Source organism: Pelobates fuscus, chromosome 3, assembly GCF_036172605.1.
Source record: "Pelobates fuscus isolate aPelFus1 chromosome 3, aPelFus1.pri, whole genome shotgun sequence".
In the NCBI taxonomy this organism is placed as follows: domain Eukaryota; kingdom Metazoa; phylum Chordata; class Amphibia; order Anura; family Pelobatidae; genus Pelobates; species Pelobates fuscus.
In genome coordinates this window covers 48,174,423-48,194,579 of record NC_086319.1, presented here as the reverse complement: position 1 = coordinate 48,194,579, position 20,157 = coordinate 48,174,423, and the positions used below count along the sequence as shown (strand labels likewise).

The 20,157-nt window shown below is 37.3% G+C and overlaps 1 protein-coding gene across 1 annotated transcript in view; it reads left to right on the top strand.

Moving 5' to 3' along the window:
• TBC1D15 (TBC1 domain family member 15) overlaps positions 1-18,047 on the top strand; it is a 96,453-nt gene extending 78,406 nt beyond the window's left edge. The window contains exons 12-17 of the mRNA XM_063447005.1: positions 4,639-4,739; positions 5,849-5,948; positions 6,863-6,960; positions 10,529-10,645; positions 14,624-14,710; positions 16,350-18,047. Coding sequence (XP_063303075.1) covers positions 4,639-4,739; positions 5,849-5,948; positions 6,863-6,960; positions 10,529-10,645; positions 14,624-14,710; positions 16,350-16,550 — 704 coding nt within the window. The 3' untranslated portion in view covers positions 16,551-18,047. The remainder of the gene's footprint in view (positions 1-4,638; positions 4,740-5,848; positions 5,949-6,862; positions 6,961-10,528; positions 10,646-14,623; positions 14,711-16,349) is intronic.
• Positions 18,048-20,157: the final 2,110 nt, after the last annotated feature.

Genomic DNA, 20,157 nt, shown 5'->3' with positions numbered 1-20,157 from the left:
TAAATCCATCTCTCGAGTACAGCACTACTAACCTTTGTCTGGGTTTTGGGCTTATGGTTTCAAAGTAAAGATATGCTCTTTGCTTGCTTCCCAAAGATGCTGTTTATTGTAGTGATGCTGTCACTATACTGACAAATGTCAGCGATACTTTAAGCACCAGAACAACTTTTGCATAACTGGTTTTGGTTTATAGTTCATGTCTATGCAGTCTCAAAGCACAGTACTCTGCAATTTAGGAGTTAAATTACTTTGTTTATGCTGCCCTAGCCACACCTCTCCTGGCTGTGACTTTTACAGCATTGATCTAAAGATCTTAGCTTTTCTTATTGCACAGTGTGTTTAATTTAGAATGTCTTGCCTCCTGCTCTTTTAATTGCCTGAAAGGTCTTGTGCCCCAAATCTTAAATCTGTAATTCTCATCTAATGTTTTTTACTTTTTAACAGGTGTTTGAATGTTTAGTTTAAAATGTTTCTATTTTTCTATTTTGGTGCATGAAATATTCCTTTAAGATTACTCAGGAGATAACATTAAAACACAGGCAGATGATAACGTTAAAACACATGATCTTACAAACTTTAGTAATCCACACTTGTTGTTTACATTCATCAGAATCATTTGCCATGGCTCAATGACTGTACATTCTTTCTATCTGTAATGCAAAGTTTGTGAACCACCCGGTCTCCTGTCATGTCAAGCTCCTGCCTTTATGTATTCTATGCCACTAGCTTATTATAGGACTCACTGCTCGTTTGGTGCATAGTTGAAGGGCTTTACATAGCACAAGTGAAAGGACTAATAAGTGTTGCACAAGATATAGAATCTCATTGACTGTCATTCTGTAGTGTTGGGTTCCGTGAGACAACCGACTCAAGGTCCCTTCCTCCACGCACGACCAACAGTGTAGTTTGACACATAATAAATAAGACCGATCACACTGAAAGTAGGTATTTTAATTTTAATAGAATGTTCTTTATCCATTACTTTTTTCGAACAGTCTGTTTCATACAATGAATCGTGTAATGCCATTAAAATAAAGGATGAACACTTCTTCTAATTAAATACATACACAATGTTCTTGTTAAAACCTTCATCGTTAATAGCTGCCTTTCTTGTACAAAAGACATACTGATTTTAATAGCCATTCCCAAATTTTACTCCCCTCTGACAGTTTTTTTTGTGTAGTTGTAGCATGGTTATATGTGATAGCTTGATATTCTGACAACATTGTGATTTTTTTTTTTTTTATTATTATTCAAGATGTAAGTGCCTGTGATCTTTCTATAGCATTTTGGGTAGAAATCACAAAGAATGTCTATATCATGCTGTTTGACATAATCGCTATGAGAGGTGGTTTTAAAGGTTCCAAAAACTAACAAAAGTCTGCAATTTATTTTATTTTTTATTTTTTTTATTTTTTTTTTAATAATGGAAGCTGGCCACCCTAGCTGTTTAACCATACAAAACTACAGGATGTTTTTCTGTAAGATAACTAATCTCTTCTTAATTGTTGTTGATGAATTAATTTCAGAACAGCTGCTCAAATTCATTCTGGGAGCATGACCAGAAATTAGAAACTGTACGTAAGAAGCAATTTAAATAAATACAGTGTTCCAGCCATAAATAAAGGGATAGTAAATTTCATTAAAGAGCAATCCAGCATATTTATTTATTTTATGTTTTTCATTTAACACATTGAATTAAGAGGGAGAAAAATGTCCCATATGTGAAAGGGGTACTTTTAGATTCCAACATTTCTAGTGTTTTCATATCCCCCTCTATATAGCAAATGTTTTGTGTGGTCTAAAAAAATTAAATTCAATGTAGACATCTGCACATCTATAATGGAACTGGGCACTCCCATCTTAACTTCCTGTTAATCATGGTTATAAATGTTGCCCTTTTGCTGAACATTGTGGAAGAAAGGAAGCTGAAATGTGTTTAGTTCTCCCTGTTATTTGGGTGGTGTACCATAGCTGTGGATTGTGAAGTCTGTTACTTGCTATTAATGTAATATACATTTAAAAAAAGAAAAATTTGCATCATATGAAAAAAGGATTTGCACAAGTTATTTTATTTTTTTCTTTTCAATTGTGTATTTTCTAAAAACAATAAACTAAACAATTTATTTTTAATGTTGGTTTACTGCAGTTTTTCTCCAGGTTCTAATCTTCATCCAGTTCTGTAAACATCCAGAGGAGATGAAGAAGCACTGATGTCATTCTTCAGCTAAATGTTGTCATACAGTCACCTGTCTTACTCAATCAATCATGTACTTCTCCTTAACTCTTTGGTCATTGTGTCCATGTCCTCTATGAAGTCATGCAACTTATTTCTACCTATTTCTGTCTACCAAGACAATTTTGTCTCTTATTCCCCTATCTGGCCATTAAGAATTCCTGGCTCCCAAACCGTTATCACCATGTCCCTACCTCCTTTATAAAGTCGGCATGCCAGTTCCATTTTAAACCATACTTATTTCATCTATATGTCCCTAAGTCTTACCCAGCAACACACAATTTCACTTTGACCCATGTTGACGTAAAAAGCAATGTCCTTTTTCTACCTCATCACCTTTGATCTCTAACCATGTAACCTTCCCAATGGAGGCACATTCTTTCCAACCATATCTACCGTGCCCATGCCTACATCCATCATTAACCATACTTCAAACATAAAGAGCAACAATAAAACACAAACCTAAATCTCCAGGCAGTCATTGCCATACCTTATTGATGCCACCATATGCCAAGTTTTAGATCTCCAAGGCCTACTGGTGGTGTAGTTTACTATTGAAAATGAGTCTGAAGGTAGTATATATAAAAAAAATGCGCAGATCATTCCATGGCATAAATAATGAATTTGGATATGAGTGAAAGATTATTTTTATCAGAATAAACCTTTGAAAGGGTGAAGGACCAGTATAAAGAACTATGATATTGAGGGTATATAGAATGGATTATGACCAGAGGTAAAGCAAAAGGAAATTCTTTGTTCATTTTACATAAGTTTTGAGTCTTTATTGTCAGGTGAATCTATTGAGATAACTCTACTTTTTACTACTCTTATAATCTTAATAACATATATAATCTGGACAGCTAGCGGAAACCAGGTGAGATAATCTCTTTGTTAAAGACAGAACATTTAAGCGATGAAATTGCCTTTGACAGTTTAAATTACGGTTTTCAATAAAACTGTTTTATTTTTAATCAGGTGAAAAGTACCTGCTTTTGACTGAGTTTTTGTAAAATTTATGAAATTCGCCACTGTTTCATTTGGGGCTTTATCTTTAAAGACGCACATTACCCTTGTATTAGGATTTTCCTCTTAAGCTTTTTTGTGCCCTCTGGCAAGTAGTAAATAGTACAATGAGTTATGTATGTACAAGGTATTATTCTCACCGTACCCATGCAGCTGTTACACTTAATTAGAGACTACCTTTAAAGCTTTAGAAGATGGAGTAGCATAAATGTGCTACATGTTTCCTTTGATCCCATTTGTCATCTGTTAATCCTTTCGTTGCTGGAGGGATTTATTGGTACCCTTTATAAACTGTACACACAAGTGCCCAGTGACTGCTCAGCAGTGTGTGCGTTAAATACCATGCTGGGATGATTTATCCAGATTGCTTCTGGTGTAATGAGAAATTGATTGAGATATTATCAGGCTGACATTCAAATCCTCCTTTTTTGTAACAAAGTGTTCAACTGTGACGGTAATGTCTAATATCCATTTTCGTTTCCGTTTTTGCCATGGCCTTGACAGGCAAAGAGGAACTAAAACAAGGGGGGGGAGGGAGGAGGAGGATATCTCAAATTGTTTTAAAATCTAGTGAATTATTCATACTACAAAACAACTTTTATTTAGGGTTTATTTTTTTCTGAATTGTAATTGTTTCCAAATTGTAAACTGTGGGGTTTTGTTTGCAGCCTACTTTGGAGCACAATAAAAAAAAAAAAAACTGATTAAAACACAAACAAAACTATTTTAAAAAAAAAAAAAGTTTTTAACTGTTACTTTCTTTTCATACTTTATACCAGGGATGTGGAACCTTCGGGCCTCCAGATGTCGTGAACTAGATGGCTATAAGGGCATAATGGGAGATGTAGTCCAAAATATCTGGAGGGCCAAAGTTTCTCCATCCCTGCTACACACGGTCTGTATATTAGCCTGCTGTAGTAGTTATGCCGGGAGTAACCTTGCCACTGACCCAGGACCCTGTTGGCTAGTGAAGATAACAGTTTTCTGACGAGCTGCAGAAGCTGGATGTCGAATCTGCTGCTCATCCATTGACTGAGTGTCAGCTGATTGATTACATCTACTGAATTGTTGTCTGTGCATCGAAATTTGTACAGAAAATTTACATTAGCCAATCCGGATCTCATGATGAGGTCCCATGGTGCTGTGGTGTTGCACATCAAGCATCAAAGGGGTTCAACTCTGTATGTATACGTACAGGCACCCTAACCACTTCAAGTCACTGGAGTGGTCATGGTGTTTGGCATATATAGTACATATACAAGGATAGGTAATATTATCAAATGTGTATGTATCACATAGCAAATCTGCAAGTACCACCTCATAAGTGTTTTTTGGGTTTTTTTTTTATGTTTTTTTTTTTTTTTTACTTGAATTTTCAGGCTATGTTCAAGGTATGAGCGATTTACTCTCCCCTGTTTTGTACGTTATGGAAAATGAAGTAGATGCCTTCTGGTGCTTTGTATCGTTTATGGATCAAATGGTAAGCTCTATTGTAAGATAAGGTATTAGCAGTAGAAAGAGGGAAGTGCTCATGCCATTGTACAGAACACTGGTGAGACCTCTCTTGGAGTACTGTACACAGTACTGGAGACTGTATCTTCAGAAGGATATTGATACTTTAAAGAGGGTTCAGAGAAGGGCTACTAAACTGGTTCATGGATTGCAGGATAAAACTTACCAGGAAAGGTTAAAGGATCTTAACATGTATAGCTTGGGGGAAAGACGAGACAGGGGGGATATGATAGAAACATTTAAATACATAAAGGGAATCAACACAGTAAAGGAGGAGACTATATTTAACAGAAGAAAAACTACCACAACCAGAGGACATAGTCTTAAATTAGAGGGGCAAATGTTTAAAAATATGAGGAAGTATACTTTACTGAGCGGGTAGTGGATGCATGGTATAGCCTTTCAGCTAAAGTGGTAGAGGTTAACACAGTAAAGGAGTTTAAGCATGCGTGGGATAGGCATAAGGCTATCCTAACTATAAGATAATGCCAGGGACTAATGAAAGTATTTATACAATTTGGCAGACTAGATGGGCCGAATGGTTATCTGCCGTCACATTCTATGTTTTTATATGACCGGTGGTCAGGCCATTTTCATTACTTTTAAGTTGTCCGGCTTTTATAAGATTTATGTGTGCCATTACAAAGGGATATTTTCCCATGTATATTTTTAAGCTCTGCACCGTATCCCAAATTCTATTCAAATGTGGAGTATAATTATTTAATAGGAAATATAAAAAAGGACACATAAAGGCTGCTGTGCAGCTATAAATATCCTTGAATGTTTCACACATAATATCCTATTTTTCCTTATTCACCTGGCTTCCTGCTTTTAGGTAAAAATATGTGAATAGTATTTATTGTATCCTCCTATATCATGGAGAAAGAATGATTAGCAATCCCTAAATGCTCTAATATCATATCAAGTACTTGAAAGTGTACAAAATTAAATGTATTAAAAGGTTAGTTGGAATTTAAAAGGAATTCTAATCCAAACAAGCATTTATTTGACAAAGCAAAAATCAGCTCTACTGTGACAGGAAAAATATATTTGATTTGTGTGTTTCCTGTTTCTCAGCATAAGAATTTTGAGGAGCAGATGCAGGGGATGAAGACACAGCTAGTTCAGCTGAGTACCTTGCTACGCTTATTGGATAGTGGCTTCTGTAGTTACCTTGGTATGTATTATTTGTGAAACACTTTACACTAGAGTGACATTAATTCTAGAAATCCAACAATCAACACGAATGGAGTTATGGTGTCAGGAAATCCAAGGGACCATCTTAGTTGAAGAGTTTAACCGTTGCCAAATGATTTATCCCAATGGCTGCAAGCCGGCACCCGTTTGCTCCGCCTCTGCATTTCCGTTCAGTGTCCAAGGCCTTAATCAGGAAGTCTCGGCCTGGGCGCCGCTGATAGGCTGAGTGCATCAGCTACGGCTCTCAGCCTATAACTAGTTCCCCATTTAGGATCGTGAATGGAAAAGGTACATATCCTTTTCACTCACTTTTCTCAATGGTGAGATACTGGTAGACTGGAAGCGTTATCTGAGAGGAACTGCAGGGACAGATCAATTGGGGCCCTGCTTACAGCCTTTGGGTTCTGCATCAGAACAACTTTAGGTGATGTTGCTATGGTGTCACGAGTGTCCCTTTTAATGTTTTTTAAATTGTCGATTTAAAAAAAAAGTTATCTTCACAGGAATTGAAAATGTACCTTTTCGAGGGGACTTCACATGATTTTTATTATTCTGTTTATTTATACAATATGAAGTATAACAAATACGTATGTATTTGTAAAGGGTGAAAAATAAAATTAAATGTTTAAATCACCTTTGTATCCTGCGACTGGGCGCCTCCATCTTATCTACCTGTCAGTCGTTATAAACTCTGCCCTTTGCAGATATTATACAGAAAATAGAGAAAACCGAGATGAAAAGAAATGAAACAATTGGGGCTATTTCTGATAAGTTACAGTTAGACCTTGATTCGTGGAACTGTTGCATTGTATAGGCAGTTGGAGGTTTAATGTCACATTGAGTTAACCCCCTCCAAGAATTAAGACTGTAAAACAGTGTTTGCTTTTCATTTAGAATCTCAGGATTCTGGTTACCTGTACTTCTGCTTCCGATGGCTTCTAATTAGGTTCAAAAGGGAATTCAGCTTTCCGGATATTCTTCGTGTTTGGGAGGTAAGATGCTTTTAAGATTGTCTTATTCAGCATTTTCTATACTGGCTTAGCTCCAACGTAAATGTGTGATTGATTTTGGAATGTTTTTGTTTAAGTGTATTTACAGGCTATTTTTAGGTCAATGAAGCTGCAATAGTGGCAAGTTGTCCCTCTGGAGCAACTCTTTCTCTTAACAATCTTCCATCAAATGGAGATGTATTTTTCACCTTATCACTCTAGCAGATAGGTGTGTCACTGACTTACAAACATTGGAAGAGGTTTCTTTAGAATCCATAGAAGGGATCCTCCACTGCCCTATAAATCACTATTTAGTGGATATACCCCCATTGAAAACATACTTGCATTTAATTAGCATTTTTTTTTCCATTAGGGGTATATCTTAAAACAGCTTTCAAAAGCTGAAGATCTTTTGACTGCAGCATTTGCAAGCCCTACCATTCTTCCCCAACCCACACTTTCTAAGGCTGCACAATTTCCAACTTCCCAATGCAGCTCACTAACCCCGTAACAACGCATGGCAGAATAATCCTGTTATTCTGGGCTGGCAGCTATTCTGTTGGAGACCTGCAATGTAAAAAGCCCAGTTATATAGGAAAATAAATACAAACACAATTCTTACTTACTTTACTATGTAAAAAAGTGTCAAAATACCCTTCAGTAAATAGGCTTTGAGGCAATTTTGCTATCTGTGATGGCTATAACACTAGCAAGACAAACTTACCAAATTCTTAAATCGTTTCACATTATTGTTTTGTGGCCTGGAACTACCAAAAATAAACTGAAATCCTAGACATGTGATGTACTCTGTAAATCAGGACAAATATTTTTTTTTTTAAAGGATCACAGACGTATTCCTGACCCTATAGTGTGGAAAAACAGTATTTGGCACCCCTTGCCCTCCTTAAATATTGCAAAAAAGTACGGGATGTCTCGGACTGGATGGAGTTAACGCTTCAATTTATCAGTAGCTTCCCATTCACAAAGCCGCTTGAGAAACATGCATCAGCGCATTATGTACCATTTAACCCTAGAAATTGATTTCTCTAAATCAATGAAGATGTAATTGCTGTAACAAACTGTCAGTAAACAACCTCATGGAGTGCACGGACATTATCTTGTGAAAATAGCTGTTAAAAAGCTTTATAAAGACTTTTCTAAGGACCATGGTTAGTAACGTCTGTCATGTTAAAGTATAGTGGGATTTCAGAGGCTGTGTGTGAATTGATCATTTAAATGATTGGGGGAGGGAGGAAAGATTATTTTTTTTTTAACAATCTTATTATTTCTGTGACTGTCCTTAAAGTGTAACCTTCTTGTCTTTGTGTTTTTTTTGTTTGCTGTATTTGAATGCATTGTTCCTTTCTATGCTTGCATCACACATCATATAATGGAAGCAAACTGTTTATAATTTGTGAGCTTATTTGTAGTTCCCAAATTATTTTAATTGTGTAACTGGGAATGAAGATTTATAGAAGCATATCAAATGTGCTAGTTGGAAAGAAAGGAAGTAATGAAATGGTGGCAGATGCATGAGCCTCTCTTTCAACGGTTTGAATTGATATTGCCCCTGGGTTGCTCTGGTTTTAAAGGAACAGTCAATGCAATAAATCTGAATTTCATATACCGTATATTCTACACAACTTCTAGGGTACTACAAAGTGTGTCTGAGAGATGCTGCATACTACTGGATAGCTCACATTTTTCTGATTTTATAATTCGAAAGTGGCAGGCTTATATGCCATTGGTCTTGAAAGCGGGCTGCTGTTTTTGTTACTGAACCCATAGTGTGCACATGCAAACCTGTTCTAATAACTGATTTGGTTGTTTCTTCTAAGTAATGACACTATTTTTGGCATTAAAATGCTGCAGAGAAATTTAAAAAACAAAAAGCGATGGAATTGGGATAGAGGTCACCGACATTGAGAGAAATCAAACTTCCATAAAGCTCTGAGCCATTTCCAACTCATGTCTGCTGCTAAACAAGGTTGGAGCTTACCCGTGACCCCACTGATTTATGGGGGGGTGAGTGGGGCACACAAAAAGTCAGAAGACTGGCCACTTTGAAAGATCCCAGGATGTTGGAGATCATTTCCTACATTTGCTACATACATGCAAGAAACAAAAATTGCTATCTACATTATTAGCATGATATCCAGCGTGTCTCAATATGTAGGTATCTGGCTTGATGGTATCCTCTAGGTCTAGGCTATGCTATTTTAGCAGTGCACTACAGAACTAAAGCTAGTCTGGTGAGGTCTTGTGGCTAAAATAGTGGGTCATGACCTTATTTTACAATTGTGAAAGACTATATGTGTATGACAGTCCAGATTAATACTAGAGCATCTTGTGGGTATATTTGAGACGTCTGTTAGGGTGTCCGGTGTTCCGCATCTGGGGAGTAGACAGTCCTTTGCACAGTGTGTTTTCACCCAATCCCCTGATTGGGCGTTATTCTGCGGTCGTGTGTAAGTCCCGTGTATTTTGCCCAGTTGCGGGTCGTTTGTGCGATGTTCCTCTGTTCGCAGCAGTTAGGGGTGCCAGTGCAGCATCGTGGAGGTGAGGCACCCCTCTGGCCTCGGTGCCGTGTGAGAGCTGGTACCCTGTTGCCATGAGCCTGGGAGCCAGTGAGTTCCAGGGTCTTCTCTGTCAGGGCAGTGCGGTGGGTCTTGTGGTCAGTTGCTTTCTGTCTTCGCTTCTGTCTTGTGGCCCTGCACCTGTGTGGCCATTACCTGTGGGCTGTGGCCCTTGTTGCTCTCAGCCCGGGTAGGCATCTTGTGAGGATGGCTGAGGTGGGGGAACATTCTGTGCCCTGAGGTAGGTTCCCAGTCCTCCTCTCTATGCGCACATGGTCCTGTACAGTCGGGATAGGGGTAGTCAGAGCCGGTCCAATACGGGTCAATAGCTTGGCCCAGAATCTGTCGAAAATAGCGTCAATAGAAGTCTCTTACTGTGTTGCTGGGGTCTGGCATGCTGCTGCATTTGCGTGCCGCCTGAATCTGGGTCTAATGCGTCCGCCATTTTAAAGACCTCCGTGCCCGTGTAGTTTGTGAGGCCTGCCATGTCCTCCGTGAGGTTTATGGTGTGGGGTGCTTCTTCTGGCGGGGACCGGGATATCCCCCACCGGTCCAAGGGAGGGGATAGGGTGAGAGTGTGTCTTGCTCGCTTGTGGCTTGTAGCAGTATGGGGAAAGCGCCCATCCTTCCCCTCCGCTGTCTCCATTAGGTCTCTATTTGCTGCAGCAGTTCCCGGTCGTCGATTTTGGTGTCTGCGGGCTTCCCCCTTCCATGTAGCATCGTTATGGGATGTTTCCAGCACTGCAGCCCGAGTAATCGTCGAGAGAGTAGCCCATGCAGCAGGAACTCATGTGAGGCACGACTTGTCAGCTCGCTGGCTTGGCTCCGTCCCCTATTTTATTCTATTTCTCACAATGCAGACATGTAATAGATGGAATGGTAATCAACCAGTGACTAGGTTCTTTACCATAACTACTGATCAGTTGTTATTCTGTGATATTTGTAAATCTAGAAAAAATAAATAAGACTGACGGTATATTGGTTTTTTTTTATAGGTAATGTGGACAGGCTTACCTTGTGAAAACTTCCATTTGCTAATTTGCTGTGCTATCTTGGAGTCTGAAAAGCAATATATGATGGAAAGGAATTATGGCTTCAATGAAATTCTCAAGGTATGTAATTTCTAACTTCGCACAATAGAACCTAGTGAATTGTTATTGCTTTTTAAAAATGAAAAGGGCATGCATCCTCTGTTATATCAAGACTTCTGGAAGATAGCAAGACCACTCCAATTCGATAATAATGACACTATATTTTTTAATTAATTCAATTTGTCAATCACAGAAGGAAAAAAATGTTGGATAGTCTGAATTTATTTTGCATTGGTAATTTCACTATCCTCGTTAACTATGTATTGCTAAAAAGTTATTGCTTATAGTGAAACTCTTGGATATGCTTTTAGTCTTGTCAAAGGAATAAGTTTTCGGAGCACGACTTGGTTTTAGTCTATTGTTTTATAAAGGAACTGACAACATTAACTAGAAATGCATTTAAAATATAGATGCAATAAAAATTATCACATTTGCGGTTCTTGCAGCAAACCCCTATTCTCTGCAGGACGTTATCATGGAGGCTCATGATGGGACATGAATTTGTTGTAGCTTTGTTAAGAACATCCCATATACATGGCTTTATGGGCTTTGCAAGGATTTCTGGTGGTTATAGTCTAGTCGCTAATTTTCTATTGTAGAAAGCCAGCAATAAAACTACTGTTCCCAAAAATGTCACTACATCCATATTTAATTATCAGAATATTCCCTTTTGCAGATATTATCTTGTTGCTTGAGCTTTAATTTAACATAATTTGAGGGGGGGGGGGGGGGGGGGGAGAATCTATTATGCTCTTTTGTGAGAATATAGTTTGCACAGCATTTTGAATCTAGAAGTAAAGATTCCCCCACTTTATAAATTCTAATCAAAATATTGTGTTGCAAAAGAGTGTTTTTAGTTCATGAATTTTAGATATTCATGTTGAATAAAAAGGACCAGGAACGATATTAAATGTTTTTTAAATAATTCAGTTTTATTTTATTGTCCACGTATGAAAGATCCTTCCAATCAAGGGAATAAATTAAAGCGGCACGGTCATGGCCGCATCCGTTTTTTATTTAACCCCCCTCCCGTCTACACTACATCTAATTGCCCTCTAGTTACCTCCAAATGCACCTAGGTGCCCCATATTACCTTTTTTTTTTTAAACTTTTTGTGACCGGACCTAGGTCATAGGCGCCGCCTTCTTGGTGTGGGCCGATGAAGGCCCTGAAGAACACGTCAACTGCCCACACTAGATAGCACTGTGAAATTCCTGCGCATGCCCAGTTAAACACATGGGCATTCGGATGGGAATTTCAGCCATTCATTCGTCAAAGACGAATAAATGAATAGAAATTTTAAACAAATGAACGAAGACCTCTTAGTCGGTTTATTACAAGGATGGAGCTACCGGCTTGCGGCTCCCTCCTTGTAGTATGTGAAAATAAAAGCGGCTGGAAGCAGTGCTCCCCGCCACTTATGAACTCACTGTTAAAAAAAGAGCCCCCCACTCCCTAAGTCACTAGTCACCCCCCTCCCCAATAAAATTACATTCTACCTACTCCTACCTAGAAACAATCTATACTTACCATTAGATGAGAAAAGGTGGGAAGGGAACAGCGCTACAGTACTGATCACAAGGGGGAAAAAAGCTGCACACCTGAGAGGAAGGGCTACCCTCAAACCCTTCAGAAAATGGAGAAAACAAAAAACAACAAATACAGGGTGCGCTGGATAAAATAAACGCAAACGATAACACGAAAAGGAAAGTCTCTATAGGTACAGTGTAGACCTTGAGTAACTGTTCTTCTGTTCTCGCTTTGGAATCGCAGTGGTTGGATATGAAACACAAAAGCAGAGAAGGGGGGGGACCAATAGTGCAAAACCGTATTGTTGAGAGGATCACGAACAACACAGACGTAGAGAAATGCCAACTTACAATTTTTAGAGCTAAGCCCAGCTCTAGGTAAAACAGCTTACAATGGTATTTGATACTCCCCACATGTAGGATATAACTGGGCAATTGGAGTCTCCACACGATTCTTTAAAACTTCTGAGACAGACGTCAGCATATAAAATATATAAAAGGAAAAACCCAATGGTGCAATAACTTTGGTAGTACTGCAACAACAGACAACACAGAGGTCCTAAGAGTGCCATCTTACAATCTAGAGAGCTATAACCAGCTCTAAGTAAAACAGCATACAGTGGTATTTAAACTCCCCACGTGTAGGATATTCCTCTAGTGATGCTTGTAGTGCCGGTCTTATGAAAAATAAAATCACAAGAGAGGGCCCATAGTGTTTTCCATATGTAAAAATGACAAAGTGATAAAAAGAAACGTACTTACAGTGTTCAGAGCAGCCACACTGCTCTATGAACCAAGCGTAGGTGGAATAATCCCCACCAGGGATTCCTTTTGCAGTACTGGATCTTGTTAAAAATGATGATAAAAAAATCAGCCAGGATAAAACAGCAGCATATAAAGTAAATGAACTAACCCAAAGTAAAAGGTAGTAACAAAATACTTTAATATAAAACAGAGTAAAAATACACAACGCGTTTCGCCAAACAGTAGGCTTTTTCAAGTGTAAAGATAATAATCCTGGCTTAATCACATTATATAGGCAGCTATATGGCATAATTTACAAAACCGCGGTCACATGGCTTAAAATTATACATATGATAGGTTAATATGTTAAATCATTAAAAAATAATCGTTTTAAATAATACATATTATGGGCTAATTCTTAACCCACTTGAGACCTATTAGGTAGTTAAAACGAATCAATTTTATGGAGTGGAAGGAGAGAAATAACGGAAAGAAGAGGCAGGGGAAAGGTCACGGGGGCGTGGCCATATTGGGACCAATCAAACGGGCGGATCGGCAAAAACGGCAAAATGCCGTGTATGGTGCTAGGCATGCAGGGAAATGTAGTCCGGATCATGTCTGTTGTTGTTGTTTTTTGTTTACTTACCATTAGATGTAGTCTTTTTTCTTAAACCTTATTTTTTCAGCCCCAAAAAAGGCCAAATAAAAAGCCATAATTCCTGTTGAACTTTAAATATAAAAATGAAAACCCGAGCACAAAAAAAACACAGAAAAAAAGAAAAACCCCGGACACCAATTTTTTTTAAAATCCATCTTCACCTAGTGAGGGCACCACGTGGACTGAGCTCCGCAGGGCGGGGAAAGGCTTATAAAGCCTTTCAACGCCCTGCAATTTGGCTCGGAGCGCTCTGATTGGTTAAAGCCAGCCAATAAGAGTGTTCTGATAGTTAATTTGAGCCTTGCCTGATTGGTAACTTGATACCGTGGAGCTATTTACTAAGCATCTGCAAGATGCAGCCGCGGCACGAATAGGATCGGCATTTCATTCATTCAAATGAAATTCCATTCCGAACAGAAAGTACCATATTATGTCCTAACATGAACGAACAAACTGTTCTCATTCTGTTAGGTCGAAATTCAGTAGTTTCGCCGGCGTCCTGTCTGTGACACGACGTTAGGGAATACTGACAGGAAGCATCACAAGATCACAGAGGAAAGGGTGAGTTTTGTGGGAAAATTTCTCTGACCCACAGGAAGTAGGTCAGAGCTGGTCAAGTGTAGGAAAAATAGTCCCTACTTTGTCTTCTGTTTTTAAAGAAAACTAGGTCAGATAGGAAGAAATTGATAACAGATCCTGAGAGAGGGAGAGAAGCTGAAGCGATTGGGGAAAGGTAAATTCGGCATGACAGTGCCACTATAAGGTGGAATAAAAAGAAGGGAATTCAAGCCCTTGGCGTAGGATATTAAAAAAAAAAAAAAAAAAAGGGTTTATTTCATTTCAAAAGCTGATCTCTTGGAGAAAACAAACAAGTTAAAATTGTTATTTCTGACAAAAAACAATTAATTTCAAAGGAATACATGCAGATTATTTTGATGATAGCTGTTTTTTCATTTTGTCATTTTTTTTTAAATGTTTCTGAAGGAAAAAAAGTCTGTAAGAGAATTGGGAGTCCCTGCTCAATAGGCCTTTATGTATAACTATTGTGTACTGTCATTTTGTTTTTAGCACATCAATGAACTTTCTATGAAGATGGATGTAAATGATGTTTTAAGCAAAGCTGAAGCAATTTCTTTGCAGATGATGAAGTGCAAGGTATTTCAAGAACATATTGTGTCATCCAGCTCACTATTGCAGTCACGTTTTGCAATGACAGGGTTTTCCCTTTATATTTTGATCCTTGGAAATTGTAGCTTCAATTTGTTTTTAAATGAGTAGTAAACATAAACACCCATTCGTAGAAACTGCGTTTGATTTTGATTTGAAAGTACGCCACTTATTGTATAAAGAGGTGGGCAACAAAGTTGACACGTATCAAAGGTAGAAAATTCTGCAATTTTTGTTTTACGTATACACTATATTTCCACTTCTTCTGTTCTTGGCAAAACATTTAATATTCATGTAATTTGTGAAAAAAGAAAAATACGAGCAAAGACATTCTGTCCGATAAAGGAACTTCAGCTACAGGTTTGTTTTTTTGCGAGGGGAGGGAGGGATTTATTTTGTTTTGTGTTTTTTCCCCATCTTTTTTCTCATGAACACACATGCTTGCACACAAAAGCACCCCACCCCCAGAACATCGAGGAAAAAAGTCTGAAAAATGACTCACCAATGCAACTTGCAAATAAAAGTTTAGTGGGTCATTTTGAATGGTATCAACAGTCCTCATACTCTGATAATATTGTCTTCTTATGTGTAAAAAATATAGTCTGTATATGCTTCATGGAGCCAAGACTTGAAAACATGGAAAATGGACATGTGTTTAAGGACAAATAAGATGCAATTCATGTTGTTATATAAAAATATTTTAACTCTCGGCTTGTAATGTTATGTTGGAGAAGATTATTGTGGTTATAAAGGATGTTATATATTTTTTATGAAAAGGTTAATGATTGATGGTATTAAATATATATGTTTTGAGTTTAATTTGACATTAATATTTATAGACTAACATTGTTTATTTATCCTATAACCCAAAAATTTATTTTAAGATATTAAAATAGATTTTAAATATCAACACCTCTTTGTCCGTCTACTCTGTGCCTCCATCTTATCTCCCCGTCAGGCATGGTTTTAGGCTCTGCCCTTTGCACCTGGCAGTCAGCATAGAGAAATTGTACAACGTAAAGGAGAAATTAAACTGTTTCTATGTCTCTCCTAGTTTGCAATGTTTACCCTGACCTAGCCTTTTTTTTTTTATTTATTTATTTTTTTTATTAAAAAGAAAGCAGCATCCCATGAAAAAAAAACTATTAACAGAAAGTATAGGTTATTTTCAATGTTTTGTCAATAGTGTAATTTTCATAGATGTTTAACCTTTGACTAATTTAAACAATCTGCCACCTACTTGGCTTTTTTTATATTGTGTGTGTGTTCTATTTAGGTAGCAGTAAGTAAATTTGGAGGCAGAGCAGCATATCTGCCTCACACAGGAGTTTGAAAAAACCATGTCTAGGATAAAAGTGCATGTATCTTAACCCCTTAAGGACCAAACTTCTGGAATAAAAGGGAATCATGACATGTCACACATGTCATGTGTCCTTAAGGGGTTAAAGATACCATGTCATCCTTGGAGTTATGGAACCATTCTTTGTACTTTAACTTCTACGAAAAAAGGGCATGGTTGGAAAAAGTACAGCTTTTTTTTATTTTTTTATTTGATTTTAATGATGCATCATCTGTCTTTCATATGTAAACATTTTACTAATTGTCTCTCGTTTACATCATTCTTCAGGATTTGCCTCAAGCAGTGTGTGAAGTTCTTGGACTCCAGAGCAACTCTGTCCCCACTACAGTTGGAGGCTTTAGTGAAGAAAACGTTGCCAAGAAAACTCATCACAAGTCTCCACCACAAAATGTCTCTGTGCCTGTACTTGCTGCCAATGGCACGCAACGCAACTCTCTGCCAAAAAGTATTCACACACTGTCTGCCTGATACAGTGTTTGAAAAAGAACACATACTGATAAAAACTTGACACGGACATTTGGTTTAATATGTGACAATAATTCCGCTTTTAATCTGAAATTTTGAAAAAAATACTCCAAACATTTTTGTCTACATCAGTGTCTTTGCATTAAAGCTTTTCACAAAAGAACTTACCTAATTATTTTTGTAGTAGACGCTGAACCAAACTAGCCTCTATCAATATCATTCCATAGCCTCTGAGAAATGATGTGAGTTACTATGGAAAACTGGAAAATAAGTACTGCAGTACAGCATCAATACAGCAAAAAGATTACAGCAATTTGACTTATGACATGAAATGGGAAAGTTGCATTTTATTTTTGATTTGTTTTTCACCACTTAGTAAGATGAATATTTCTGCAGAACAATAAATGTTACTTAACAATAGAACAAAAGAACAGAATTGTATGAACTATACAAATTTGTATTTAAATTACCTTTTGCTTTTTAATTATCTTTGTTTAAATTGTCAACCATTTAAAATTCAAATGATCAGTTATTGGAAACCCAGTTGAAGCTCACATATACAAATATTCCTGTTTAGTTAAATTGCATTTAGTTTATAGTCGACTAAATACAATTGCTTTAAAGTATGAAAACAAATGAGATTTTGGTTGAACACATTTTCTAGATCACTGGCTCTAATTTCTACCCACCCAGTATTGTCAAATTCTAGAGGAAACATACAAATATGACTGTCTCAATTTATTGGAAGCCATGTTTAAATTATATAGAGTGTTTCATATAGATATATTTAATGGTTGTATATGATCAGACTGGGCTACCACTTGAGAACCACCGTTCAAGATTATAGTCTGTTTCCATTTTGGTCTGTGACTTTTTTTGTTCTATAGCCAGTGAGGGATATCCTTGAAAAAGTTGCTCTGTTTTGTTGTGCAGATACTCAATGCCTTTTAAATGATTAGTGATAGACTCCTTTTGTAAGAAGAAGTGATGATCCACTCATTTATTTAAATGTTAAAGAAAGCTGTGGCCTACTCATTATTATTATTATTCTGTTCAAAGTCAATGATGCGTTTTGTACTAAGCTACACATGTCAGAGTAAAGATAATATGACTGAAATATTTTCACTCCAATGATTCACATTTCATTGTACTTTCTTATAATTTGTTTTAATCCTTTTCCCATTAACAGTGCATCAATGGTCACATCATTCTACTATGGTATTATCTGCTTCAGGTGGAGGTTACTTATCGTCCGTTCTCTCACTAAAACTAATATACATATTAATAATCTCAATAACTGGTGTATTTATTTTAAGGTCAGCCGAGGGATGGATTCACCACAGTGCATGATTCTAAGTTATGTGGGCCTCTGCATAACAAATTCAATGTATTAATTGTATAGTGAATAATGTAAATACTGAATCTGAAATGTAATTATTTCAACTGACACTTTTACATCTGGTTTGGTCCTTTGGCAAATAAAATATTCTTGTGTTTCCAGGACAGAATTGTAGTTATGTTATGAAATGTTCTCCGCACTCTCAAAAGAATAAATTCAGATTTTTAAGCCACATGTAATATTTTTAACAATACATGCAGGGCCATAAAGGAAAGATCAAGATTTCTCATTTAAAATCTCTGTTCCATCACTATAGAAAGGTTTCCAGTCTATCTACAGATGAATTCAACTCTTCGGTAGTTATCCTGGTCAAATCAATTAGTTTGTCCATGGAATAAGAGGCATTTGATTTGTTCAATGCAGCTGCAAGGGGTTTGTGCACGACAATCATGATTTAAAATCCAAGATTATGATGTCTGGTGCTGTTTATTTGTGATCGAGAATCATTGAGATTCATCTGACTGGCAGAGTGTAGTGATTGCTGTGCGAATCATTGGTTTAGACAGAAATCACCACAACTGATGATTGTAGAACAGTTGGAATAGCAACCCAGAGAAGAAGACTCTGCTCTGGATTACAAAAAATAATATATAATTTAAAAAAAAAAAATATTAAGGATTATTTTTACTTTTTATTTTTAAACTTGTAAAGTGGTCCATGAACCTAAAACAAGGACATCGCTAGGATTATATATATATATATATATATATATATATATATATATATATGAGAATTTTTAATCCATAGTCATACCGGGCATATGGTCCATAGAAGACGCAAAAACATTAATTGTACTTAAAGTACCACTCTGGGCACCAAAACCACTTTATCTGGGACTCCCCAGAACAAGATTACCATAAGGTTTTTTGGGGGTTTTTTTGAAGGGGGTCTTCCTGTGCCAGCAGAGAGGTCAATTGATCTCACTGCTTGGCCCCTGCTCTTCACTCACTTCATCTGCAGCTCTCTCAGGTGTAGATGACTTTAAGAGCTTTCTCACAATCCCTCCAGTGCTTCTCCAAGCTTTGCAGCCATCTGCCTGAGCAATTCACTGGGTGCCAAGACCACAATGCTCACCCACCAGTTATTCTGGAGATCTGTCCATAATGGCCTCCACTGAACCACCATAGATAACGCAAACGGTAAGCAGGAGAGGTTAAATAAATACTTCCCCCAACAATACGACCCCACAGCCTCCCCCGCACGCAGCACTTAAACATGCAGAATTCCCTCCAAACACACATCACTCAAACTCCTCGGTACACACCGCTCACAAAAAACAAAAGGGGTCTGCAATCCGGCATCCTGCCTAATGCCCTAGGTAGGCAATATTAACCAGGCCTTGGAGACCTCACCCCCTTCAACAAAATTTAACACTTAAAGGTAAAAAGGCACCATTGGATTCTGGGCACCATAACCACTTCATTTTAGTGGTTTTGGTGCCAAGAGCAGTCCTCTAATTGTGAGTTTGCAATGTCGTTATTTCAGCAAATTAAATAATTACCACCCTCTGTGCAGCACTTAATTGCAATTAAAAGGGTTTTACATGTACTCCTAACAGTATCATTGATAAAAAGAAATGCCTAAAGGTTCACTAAGTGACTTGTGAGCGAATGTTGCGTAGTATTTTTATATAAAGAACGCACTAAGTGCATATAACAGGTATCACACATAGGATAACATAGATTGTGATAAATTAAAAGGACTATGTAATACTTAAATTAATTCTAATGAAACATACAGTGCACAAATATATCCACACTTTACATAAAATTCAAAACTCAAAGTGCACTATTATCTATGGGAAAATTGGATTTAAAGTACATTTTGTGTTATTTGGACACAAAATGGCATAAGCAGCATAAATAAACAACCTCAGTAAAACAATGTTAGAATAATTTAAAGTGTACAAATCAAACTCTTTAATCATTTTATGCGAATACACAGCGCAAACAGAATTCTGAGAATGAGCTACAAATAGCTCCTGTCCGGTTGGCCAAGGGCAGTAATGTGAGGCTACTTCAGGCATGTTATCCTCTGAATGCTTTAACAGCTAGAAAACGATGGCTGGTTTGGGAAACAAAAATATAGAATTTAATACTGATTTTACCTAAGCATTCCTGCTATCTATGTGCATCCTTTAGGTTATAGGCTACGCATTTCAATTAGATGCTATGTTATCAAGTAAATAAAGACCAATATTTCTTAAATAAA